This window comes from Lepisma saccharinum, chromosome 1 (genome assembly GCF_977018435.1).
Source record: "Lepisma saccharinum chromosome 1, izLepSacc3.1, whole genome shotgun sequence".
In the NCBI taxonomy this organism is placed as follows: Eukaryota; Metazoa; Arthropoda; class Insecta; order Zygentoma; family Lepismatidae; genus Lepisma; species Lepisma saccharinum.
In genome coordinates this window covers 63,562,308-63,575,192 of record NC_139229.1, presented here as the reverse complement: position 1 = coordinate 63,575,192, position 12,885 = coordinate 63,562,308, and the positions used below count along the sequence as shown (strand labels likewise).

Below are 12,885 nucleotides of genomic sequence, written 5' to 3'. Positions count from 1 at the left end.
TTTTTACTTTTTATTCTTAAATTTTTCATTTATTTTTTTACATTTTTAAAAATTTGATTGTAGTAATAAGTCACTATGATAACTAGCACCTGTTTTTTTTATGCGTATGCACATTTTCATTGTTATTCCAATATGCAATTCACACTTGGGACAGAATATATACTTCATGACCAACAGTGGAGGAAACGATAAATATAAATGACCCTACCAATGTAGTCAATGGTGCAGAAACGCTACTCCCAATCAGAATTCACTCCAGTTACTTTGATGAGTCGCCCATTAATATCCGCCACAGCAATTACAATATAAAGGAACAGCTCGAAGCTGAAATAAATAGATCTGAAAATGGCTTTAAATTATGTCATCTAAATATTCAAGGTTTACTCAACTCCATAGATGAATTTAAAGAAATGATATCGAACTTAAACTTTGACCTGATAGCCATTACCGAAAGCTGGTTAAAACCGAATATTAGTAATAATATAGTAGACATCGAAAATTACACATTAGTTCGACAAGATAGATTAAACAAATCTAGAGGTGGTGTGTGCTTATACATTTCTAAATCGCTTAAATGGAAACTTTTAGACGGGTTCGTTAATAATGATATCGGCGTAGAGTACCTTGTAATCGAATTAACTATCGATAGGAAAAAAATTGGACTTATGGTAGCATATAAACCCCCAAATGTCATCTATACTCACATCAGTCACGTAGCAGATATCCTCCAACACCTATACTTAAATTACGATTACTTCATTGCGTTAGGCGACTGGAATATCAACATGTTAAGAAAAAACGAAAGCAGTACTAGACTCCTTCAGAGTATAATCAAGGAAGTTCACGGGAAACAATTAATTACCAAGCCAACCAGAGTGACAGCGACGTCAAAGTCATTAATTGATTTAATCGTTTGTTCACAAGATTTAATTGTAAAGCAAATTGGGCAGAGCGAGTTACCTGGAATCACAGATCACCATATAACATACTCCATATTTGACCTGTACACACCAAAGCAACCTAAAAAAATTATCAAAATTAGAAATTTCAAAACCATGGACTTGGACAAGTTTCGTAAAGACGCGAAAAATGTGGAATGGTGCAAAATCGAAAGAAACGAGGACGTAGATGCAGCGGTGGAGGCCTTGAATGATAACATTATCAGATTAATAGATAAGCACGCCCCCCAGCGAAAAATTCGTGTAACCAAACCTCCCGCCCCCTGGATTTCAAATCAAGTAAGGGAATTCTGGAAGTTGCGCGACTTCTTTCATCAGAGATATGTAAATACAGGAGACCCAGACGCTCTCCTATCGTACAAATACTTCAGAAACAGAGCCAAAAAAGCCGTCAGAAACGCAAAATTTAAGCACTATAACGAAACGGTAAATATGAATGTAAAAAATGCTAAAAATTTATGGTCTAACCTCAGAAGCCAGGGACTTTTACCAAATAAAAAGAGTAATGCGCTCTCCCCAGATACATTTCGGCCGAATGCGGTAAACGAGTTCTTTGTTAAGCCGAGTGCACCCTCAGATAACAATGCAGCGGTGATTGATGAAACCAACACGTATCTTGAGCAACCCAACAATGACACGTTCTTTTTTACCCCAGTAAGTAGCGAACAAGTACGTAAAATTTTTAACAAAATGAAATCGAAAGCGTGCGGTTATGATTTCATAAACCTAACTATTTTACAGTATTGCATCCCCTTTTGTTTAGAAGCTCTTACGCACATTATTAATCTTTCCCTTTCCAAAGGTTGGTTCCCTCAAGAGTGGAAAAAATGCGAAGTAACACCTATACCTAAAAAATCCAACCCCACAGAAATAAAAGATCTACGACCTATTAGCATTCTATCCACAATGTCCAAAATACTTGAAAAAGTAATTTATGAACAAATACTTTCACATATTCAAGGTTTCCTACCACACTTTCAATCTGGTTTCAGAAAAATGCATAGTACTTGCACTGCGCTGGTAGATATCGTAGACAATGTAAGTAAAGGAATAGATGAAAATGAAGTTACACTTTTAGTCTTGTTGGACTATTCAAGAGCGTTCGACTCGATCAATCATGAATTGTTATTGGCCAAACTGTATCACTATGGCGTTACCGGAAACGCGTTAAATTGGTTTCGATCATATCTCGGCAACAGGAAACAACGTGTGAAATATCGGGAACCGGAAGTCACATACTCTAAATGGTTAGTTGTTCAACAAGGCGTCCCTCAAGGAAGTATATTGGGTCCACTACTATACATGATTTACGTAGCTGATTTCGACCGCGCTGTCCAATATTGCCACTACCATCAGTATGCTGACGATTCGCAAATCTATATTCAGTGTAATACAGAAAACTACGATAATGCGATGACCAAACTTCAATTCGACCTTGATGCTATAACAAATTGGTCACGGAGGAACTCCCTTCAATTAAATCCAACAAAATCTTGCTTCATGACCATAGGAACTCATGGTACTCTTAAGAAACTTCACAAAAACGCACCTTCTCCTCCAACTCTTGGCAGTATACCGCTATGCGAAGTGGATACAAGCAAAAACTTGGGGATTGTGTTCGATAGACACTTAAATTGGGAGCCACAAGTCGAATTTATTGTGAAAAACTGTATGGGGAAACTTAAATCTTTGTATCATTTAAAACATGCTCTGGACGCTAATGTTAAAGATCGTCTTATGCAATCACTTGTCCTATCCACGTTAGACTATTGCGCTCCAGTGTACAGTAATATATCCCAGGGCTTAAACTATAAACTTCAAAAAATTCAGAATTGTTGTATACGTTTCATATTTAACCTAAACAGAAAGGAACATGTATCCCCCTATTTAAAGAAACTTTCTTGGCTAAACATTAACAATAGAAGAAAATACTTAACACTCACCTTGATGCACAAAATACTTAAGAGTGGCTCCCCAAAATACTTATCCGATAAGATCTGTTCTCATAGAACATCAGCCGAACATAATATCCGCAACAAGCACAATCTAAAAATCCCCAAACATAAAACCGCCACATATAACAAGTCCATCATTGTTACAGGGATCAGGGAATGGAACAAACTGCCTGCACCATTGACTAACATTATTTGCCATCAAAGTTTTAAGAAAAATCTGAAGAACTTACTATTGTCCCAACAACTTAATTAACCTTCATATGTTAACAATTGCACCTGCACTTATACATCATATAATGCATACCTAACCTACCCCCCCCCCCCCCGGCATACACATTGAACTACCGAAGACTTATTACTTATCTTTACTCAACAGTATATATACTAATCTATTCAATGTATTATTTTATCATTGTATAATCTTTATATTATCTTTATTGTATTATCATGATCATTATGTGTTTTTTTTTCTTTCTTTTTGTTTTTATTCATTTATTGTATCTTTGACAAGGGTTGGTTGTAAGAACGGCCCATGAGGCCGAAACACGCCTGCTTAAATAAAGACCATTCTATTCTATTCTATTCTATTCTATTCTATACAACGTTATGTAGCCTATTTATAATTATGTAAACGTTGATGACTTGAATCAGAAGCCATCTCTTTGTAGATTATACCCTTGAAGCTATTCTGCTCGTGCCCCCTGTCTGCCATCTTGCTGCTAGTAGATGACTATGTTGACCGCTACCTGAAGTAGCATTTGCTACCTTGCAACAAGTACCTCCAGGGGCCTTGCTACCTCGGTTCGCTTCAATGCTGAGTATTCCTGGAGGCTCCCATTTCAAAATTATCCCCTCAAAATCGTTGCTACTGCCTGTAGCGATCTACTGTAGTTCACAATCAACGTTTGGCAGATTGACATACTTATCAAAATAATGTATATCATGTTCAAAACTAGTATTTACAAGATCTTCAAAATCAAGAATTTTAGAACTTCATATTTGTTAATTTATCAACAAGTCCCTTAAGATTGATTATTGTCGCTCTTGGTCAGACAAGCAGGCCAGTTGAGTTATATTATGCTACAGTGACCTATTATTTTGTGGATCTATGATTGTGTCAAATTTCCTCATCGTAAATACAGTAGTTTACGAGGAATACATACTTAACTTAGATAGATAGATATCACCATTGCATGAGGTCATGGGCCTAACTTTGGGGGGCAAAATCGAACTTGGGCTTAACTTTGGGGGGGGGGGGGCAGAATCATACTAGAGACGACTTTGATGTGGGGGGACAGAATCAAACGTTGGACTTAACTTTGGGGGGAAGGTACAGAATGAAACTTCGGACTTAACTTTGAGGGGGCAGAATCAAACTAGAGACTTGACTTTGAGGTGGGGGTGGGGCAGAATCAAACTTGGGACTTAACTTGCGATGAGGCCAGAATTAATTTGTTTTCCATCCCATAAAATAGCATCCAGAACTATTTTGCTCAATAGCTTACATTTGCACAATCATAAAAAATACACTTCAATACTTTGCTACTCAGGTCCGAGAAGGTTATCAAGAGTATAATTAACTTTTAAATTTTGGGGGGCAAGTGCACCCCCTTTCTCCTGCCAAGTTACGCCTTTGCATATGGTATTTTTTTTTTGCAGCATTGGTACTAATTAAGTATATTAAAAATAAAGAGAAATGACATTAGAATTTAAGTTAGAGAATTGAACCAAAGAGAATATTTGTTTACAGAAACCAGTTGATTTGAGGCCGTGATTGGTTGCAGCCTCCAGAGGGCTCTGAGTAGGGGACTTTAATTCTGACCACTTGGTGTGTTGTTGTTGTTTAGCATCCCTCTTCTGCCACTTTTGGCTGAATGCAGATGGAGATGAGTGGCGATTAGATGATATTGACGAAGGGACACCCGCAAGTGTCACCACCCATGCTTAGGGCATGACTTGAATCTGGGAACATCAGTGGTGAGATTGAATGTCGGGCACATAATGCACTCGATTTATTGTCAGCCACTTGGCTGGTGTATTCCATGTACGAACTGATCTTTTTCTTCTTCTCATAACCATGTGTAAAATTAATATTTATTTTCATTAAACTGCAGGATGGGCCATGCAAAATACAGTGCAATTCAAAAGTTCCCGAACTCTGATTTTAAAAATTCATTTCTGAGTATTGTTGCGTGTGGTGATATGTGGGTGACCTTGGAAACGTGCTGCACCATGGGATAGCTAGCTGCATGTGACGGCGTGCGCACACGGGAGTAAAATCACATGCGCCACGAGTCTCATGCAAGAACAGGGAGTTGCTATTTTAGAAACTTATTTTGTAATGTGATGAAGCCTGATTTCATTTAGATGGGTATGTTAACAGTCAGAACCCTCCGACCTGGTCTTCAGAAAATACGCACGTATTACATGAAGTCTCCCTTCACTCTCTAAAAGTTGGGGTGTGGTGTGTAATTTCAAGGCCACGAATTGTGTGTTAATTCAAATGTATTTGCAGACATTATCCATAATTTTGTGGCGATGCATGAAGAAGAGGAACGTTATACTTGGTTCCAACAAGGCCACACTTCGAACGAGACAATGGAGATGCTCCGTGAGTTCTTCCAAGGCCGACTGATCTCGTGAAAATGCGGCCAGTTCGCTCACCAGATGTGAATCCTCCAGATTTTTATTTATGGGAATATCTAAAAAAAATACAGTGTACCACAACAGCCCTAGGACACTGCAACATCTGCAGAACAACATAAAGCCATGAGGGACATCCTAAGCAGCATATTGAAAATGTAGTGTCCAACATGTCTCTGTCGCGTGAATATGTGTATTCAAGTAAATGGAGGACAATTCCAGCTTCTGTAAATATTGTCTTGTTATATGTAAGCACGAATTTCATGTAGTTACAGGTCACACTATAAAATAATTTAAATTCAATTGTCCTTCATTATTTTTATGACATGAAAATTGAAGTCGAGAGTTCAGGGACTTTTGAACCAAGTGGCAATCCTGCACAATGGAAACTGCAGCAGCAGCACCACCTGCGCGACTCGAACGTCTGCCATTTATTTCATCATGTGTTATTGGCCAGTGCAAGTGCATATTCAGGCTGTGGAGACCTACATGTGTGAGAAGACCATTGTAGCCGTGCAGCATGAGCTACGTCATGGATTGTCGTTGCTCAATTTCGGACAGAAGAATGCTATCCAGGTGGATGAAACTGAGTTGTCAAATGGGTTTGGTCACCAATAGGAAACATGAGAAGGTCCAGACTGCTGTTCATATCTCGTGAAAGTGTCCTTCGAGTCTGTGCATTTCTCCAGCAAAGTTCGCAACGTTCGCTCCATCACTATGCAAGGGTACTGCACATTAGTCACAGTTTGCTGCATCGCATTGTGAAATGGGTTCCACCCACATGCATTGAAATTTGCATAACAGCTACAGCCAGGCAATAAGGTTACGCTGACTAGGTCAAAATATAGATATGGTGCTTGGTGTTGGTGTATAACGGAGGTGCAACCACGAATTTTTGTCTGGGGTGGGGGGGCAAGTACCAGAATAAACATACCAATAATAATAATAATAATATATTGTTATTATTATTATTGGTTTGCTTTATTTTACTTCGCTTATTGTGCCACTTTTGGCAAATTTGGGGATGAGTGATGATATGATGAAACGGGATTCGAACCCGGGACCAACATTATTATTTTTATTATTATTATTAGTAGTAGTATCAAAGACGTTATAACCCTCGTAAATTATGCAGAAGGAAGGTAGAAGTTGGTGTTCGAACAAACTATTTAAATTATTTTTTCAACTCGTTCAATTTCACATTAATAATGGATTGATTGATTTACTTTATTTTACTTTGCCTTTTGTGCTACTTTTTGGCTAATTTGTGAAAATGGGGATGAGATTGATGAATGAATGGACACTCACAAACATCCATGCCCAAGCCAGGATTCGAACCTGCCTGGCGTTGTAACGAAAACATTAATAATGGAAAACAAGCACACAAACTATTTTTGAAAGACAGAAAATGCTTGATAAATTTATTCCAAATATTATTCTTTTTTACATTAACATGTATAACTTTCATGCATGATATATATTTCACATATATGCAACATGGAGCAATGTGGACACTAAATTGTGTGCATATTCAAAGTTTCATTGATACATAACATATTATTTAAATACATTACACAATCAATTCATCTATCTCACAATAAACCAACAGCAAAAATTTCTTAAATTGTCTCTCAAATGTGCACGCTCCCTTTCCTAAAAACTATTATTCATGCATTTAAAACAAAATCAATTAAGACAAGTCTTATTTCTCTGTCTGGTAATTTACAATGCATTACAGAGAACAATGATATATTGCGAGCGAAATGAGCAAGAAAATTATTGGATTCAATTTTTTTGCAGGCTGAAATCAATATTGATTTAATAGGGCACAAAGAATTTCACGGGACGCCAATGCATTCTCTCTTTTACAACTTTTGTGCCTCCCCGATAGTGTAATGGTAACATTGTTGCCTTGTGACCAATGGGTACCGGGTTCAGTACCTGGTCGAGGCACATGGCACAGTGGTTCGGATTTCACTTTAAACTGTAGGTCCAGTCCCGATTATCCTTTCTGTGTGTAAAGTGGACTTAAAACCACAAATGAAACAATCAATTTTACAGCTTATTTTCATTTAGATCGTTTGGCACCCAGGAGCAGGTCTAAACTTTATAAGATGAAGAAAAGCAGGTTATGCGAGTGAAGCAAGCAAGCAAGAAAATTTTACAAAAAGTGTTTTTATTTGCATAAAATTTGAAGTTGTGGATGGTGATTGCCCCTGCAGGTACACTTTGCCGTCAATGTTTGCCCCCCTCCCCCAGAACTCAATTCTGACCATGTTGGGGGAGGGGGCTCCCATGGTTGCGCCACTGGTGTGTAGATAGTGTGTTTGGTGGACCCATAAAGGCAATGTGTGTGTATTCCACAGTCAACAATACATTTGGTGTACATATCCTACATTTTTTATTATTGGTGTTTACTCTTGTACTATTTCCAGTGGCTCACCCTGTGTTAAATATGAAAATTCAAAGTAAACCTTTATAATTGTTTTTATGTTACATTTATAATTTTCTAGGAAATCAATCTTCTAATCTTGCAAGTATATTATATGCTACCAATAATATGAGAAAATGATTTTAAGTATGTGCACATATTTTCCTTTCAGAAAGTGAAGGGACTTGGAAAGAACCTTTTTATTTCATTCAGGGCGCTGATCCCCAGTTGGGACTTATTCAGCGATATATTGAAAATAATCCTGAACCAGGATGGGAAAAGGAAATAGTTCTTACAAAGAAAGCAGTTGAAAAAATTAATAGAATCAGCCCAAAACCAAAATTCTTTGCAGTTTGCGGAGACATTTGTGATGCTGTACCTCGTAAGTGCACTTTCATTATTCCAAAAATTAGTTTTGTTCCTTATTCTGAAGATGCAATCACATAAATATTAATATACAAGGTGAATTTGTAGTTTTGTAAAAAGTTAAGTTTTTAAACAGATAATATATTACACAAATTTTCAATAGCACATCACAAAATCACATTGTTCAAACCAAAATACAACAGTTTGATTAGATATCCTTCCCTGCTGGATGGATGGGGGAAATATTTTGATAATTTCAAATAATAATTGCCTTGATTGATGGGTCACATAATTTGAAGCAAATTTTGTAGCCATTTATTTGATATGGTATACCATATCCAAAAAGGAGCCCAGGCTAAGAAAGAATATGTAAATGTTTAATTCAGTTGTAAAAGCATAGATGTGCAAATATGGGTACTATAAAATAGAAAAAATGAATCAATATTTTGTACATTCTCTTTTTGGGTGCATAAGAATAGTTTTTCCTCATTTCTTTTAATGTACATTTGATACAAACAAGTAAGCATTTTTTTATGTAGTGTGTCGGGAGAACATTTGCTGCTTTCATCAGACATTTAAATAGGAGGGTTTGTTCTACCGAAATGTTACATAAAAATGTCTTGCTTGTAACACCATAAATTCAAAGAAAATTATGTAAGAAAAGTAATAAGTACATACAATAAAATCTCAGAAATTGTTCCTGCAAAATTTGCTTGAAATTGAGAGATGTCTCCCCTTTCTTTAAAATTAGGTAGATTTTTTCTAGAAAATTACATAATTTCACTAGAACATCCAACCTGAACGGAATTCAGAAAAAAATACTGAATTTTAAAGTTATTGAAAACTTACATTCTTAATCTAGTTGAAAGCTGTTTAGGACAAACTTGACATGGGATGTTGCAAACCCAGGGATCTTACATTCATATCATGTGCTAGATATGGAGAGAAATCCTTGGATGTAAAGTACTATGGCATGTTGTAGTTGTTGTTTTTTTTTTAACCAAATTTGTTTCATCATGGGATAAGAAAATACAGTTGTAAAATGTATGAGTATAAATCATAATTAGGTTAATTCATATTTCACAATATGGTTTAGCAATACATTGAAAAAATTAACCACACTACACTGCGTTATTGAGATGCATCTAACTATTTTCTAGCCTTCATGCAACCCACTCACACCAAAACTGTCTAGTTCTGACACTGGTAATATTTGATGATAGATGAATTTCTTCCCTCCAAGTCCAACATAAGCACATGCAGCATATGAGTCGGGAGTGTTGCAAATTTTTATGTTTTAAATTTTAGTTTTAACTTAAACTGACTGAAGTTTATGATGAATTTCAACAGTGAATAAATAATTTTGTTGGTTTTGATGAGTTAAATTTACTTCAGGTGCATGAACAGTGTACACTTGTTAAGTTAGTGCAATCTACAATTGTTTTCCGTTATTTTTAACAGATGAAGATATAGACCTCCGACAAAGACAAGAACATGATTTGAAAAAGCTTTTTCTCAATTTAGATCCTGATATCCCATTGGTTTTCTTAAGTGGGAATCATGATATTGGTGACAATCCTACTAAAGAGTCAATTGATTGGTGAGTAATTACTCTTAAGATGCTTATTCAATAATGGTGTTCACTATGGAGCACCCAGTATGAAATATTAAATACCAATAACTATGAGAAGTGATTCAATATGAAATGGCAGGCATTTTATGAAGAAATTGATTATTCATTCAACTCCTTAATTAATTTATGTGACCCTACATTTTCTTTAGAATATTTTCTGCAAATAGCAGTGTGCAGAAATTATGCCTTTATAATTCACAATATGTGCGACTTACTCACTTTATATATATATTAACTCATATTTTCAATAAATTAAAAATACAAAACTTTGTTATTTATGTGAAATGAATATCTATTTTTTATTTTTTATTTTTTTGAAAATACGAATTAATATGCCTTTACCTAGTCATTCCATAAGTTCTGTCCCTAAGTGCACGAGCTTCGACTGACGTCCGCGACCAGCTGTGTTTACAATCGGTCGTGCTCAACCTGTAGCGTAAACCAGTCCCTAGTTTGTGGCGTTCACTTGTCCAGTTAACATGGAGTGGGGTAGCAAGGAAAATCGGATCGCTGTGATTGCGTTGCATCAGTGCAACAAGTCAACGGTGGAGATTTTCAATCTCCTAAAGCCATTACAAATTACACAAAAATTTGTGTATCGGTGCATCAACCGGTTCAACGACATCTCCTCTATCGATGACAGAGCTAGAAGTGGCCGTCCGCACACTTCACGGACGCCAGCAGCTGTGAAAGCCGTAGCTGCTTGAATTCATCGAAATCCTCTTCAAAAACAGAAACTTATACCACGGGAAATGGATATACCGAAGAGGACGATGTCCTGCATCATCAAAGAGGACCTTAAACTTGGGGCTTACAGAAGAACCACAGGACAACTGCTGACACCTGCTCTGAAGAAGATACGAACCACAAGAGCCAAGAGGTTACTCCAGCGGTACGTGAAACACAGGCGAATCCTTTTCACCGCTGAAAAAATTTTCACCGTACAAGAAATATTCAACCGGCAATATGACAGGATTTATGCCCACAGTTCTCAGGAAACTGCCAACAAACTTTCTAGGGTCCAACGAGGCCACCACCCAGCTTCAGTCATGGTTTGGTGGGGCGTGTCATACGACGGTGTCACCCAGCTGCATTTTTGCGAACAGGGAGTCAAGACCAAGGCTGCAAATTACCAGAACAATGTTTTCGAGAAGGTAGGTAAACCATTGAATCACACTCTCTTTTCTGGTGAAGATTGGACATTCCAGCAATAATCCGCGCTGGCACAGGGCGAAGATGAACCAGCAGTGGTTGGCCAACAATGTTCCCAACTTCATAGCCACAGAGGATTGACCCTCTGGAAGCCCGGATCTCAACCCACTGGACTACCGCCTTTGGGACTACTTAAGAGGAGAAGGCCTGCAAGAAATCTCACCGCAATATTGAGTCGCTTAAGGCTGATTTAGTGAAAGCGACCGCTTCCGTACCCCAAGATGTGGTGCGTGCCGTGATTGACACGTGGCCTCAACGATTGAAGATGTGTGTGCAGGCCAAAGGAGGCCACTTTGAATAGACTATGTTTTGTTTCGTTCCTGTGTCCCTAATGTACACTTGGCAATAAAGGATTTAGTGTACTACAACATTTTGTGTTATTTACACCTATTGGAATGGGGGACAGAACTTATTGCACGACTGGGTATATTAACAATAATAAAAACATAGTGATAAAGTGCACACTCATGTAGTGACAGTTATACTGATAGAATACAAATTAATTGTTCCCCCCTACTCTTTATGCATATTTCAAATTTTACCTTTATTCAACTCAATAATGTGTTATTGTACACAGCGCCACCCCAGATGAATGGCTTATTGCAGAAAGGGACCTGAGTCACTTTTTCACAATTCTGAGAAAAACAAGAAAAATCGTATAATATTGATAGTGTAAGAAAGAAATGTGCCGTTGTTGGCTCAAATATTCAGCATAATGAATAGTTAATTTTGCAACCCTCAATGCACCCCCCTGCAGTATGCTGCTAGAGATAGTGGAGATGAAAAAGTTATGACTCCGGTACCTTTCTGCAATAAAAGTGGAAACGTTGAGAAATAAGACGAGAAATATCCTACAAACGTCCGTTTGTCGTTCCCACATAAGATAGGATAGGTTAAGTTATGTTATATATTCAACAGAAAATTATAGATTCGGAAAAAAAATTACAGTGCATTGCACTTTCTGGACTTTATTGTCGGTGTTTGAAGTACAATAATGTACGAGCTCATACATGCATGTGTTATTCTACATCTGAGTCTGTTTCATTGCCGTGTGTAGTGGGCCACTGAAGAATATCTTCATAAAATCCTTTGACGTCGTCTGTACATACGGCAAGGGAGTTCATATGTCCTTCAATTTAGTAAGCTTGATCGTCATACGTGCAACTGGGAACGTACGTGGCGTAGGAATTACAATTCTTGCACCTTTGGACAGATAGAAGATATAAGACGTGAAAGCTTTAATGAATTCGGAAACCTTGACAGTACCCTTATGTTCAACGCAGTATTCAAAGTAATGATATTTGGAAATCTGAAAATGCTGCCTATTCTTGTAGGAACACATGGTAGTTTTCACAGATGGCACATTTTTTTGTAGACATGAGGTCACCACATTGCGAGACCAATAATGGTACTGGTGTCAATAAGTTTGACAGTATTTTTACCGCTCCAAGCTGCATTACAGATTAGCGTACACAGTTCGTACAACGTATAAATACGGCTAGGTTTATTGCAGAAAAGGACCCGAGTCAGTGACTCCGGTACCTTTCTGCATTAAAGTACACTTTTCACTGGGCATTTTCTTGGCTATAGCCTCGTTTGACTGACGTCCTTTCTGCACTAAAAGATGTGTCTGTAACTAGGGAAATCAAAAATACCATTAACTCCAATACCTCAAAAATGTGACTC

The 12,885-nt window shown here is 37.4% G+C and overlaps 1 protein-coding gene across 4 annotated transcripts in view; it reads left to right on the top strand.

Annotated features, from left to right (window-relative positions):
* The window catches only part of LOC145995790 (serine/threonine-protein phosphatase CPPED1-like), a 36,890-nt gene that overhangs the window by 10,647 nt on the left and 13,358 nt on the right, over positions 1–12,885 (top strand). For all 4 annotated transcript variants that reach the window (XM_083132023.1, XM_083132022.1, XM_083132021.1 and 1 more), the window contains exons 3-4: positions 8,161–8,370; positions 9,816–9,954. In XM_083132023.1, coding sequence (XP_082988149.1) covers positions 8,161–8,370; positions 9,816–9,954 — 349 coding nt within the window. The remainder of the gene's footprint in view (positions 1–8,160; positions 8,371–9,815; positions 9,955–12,885) is intronic.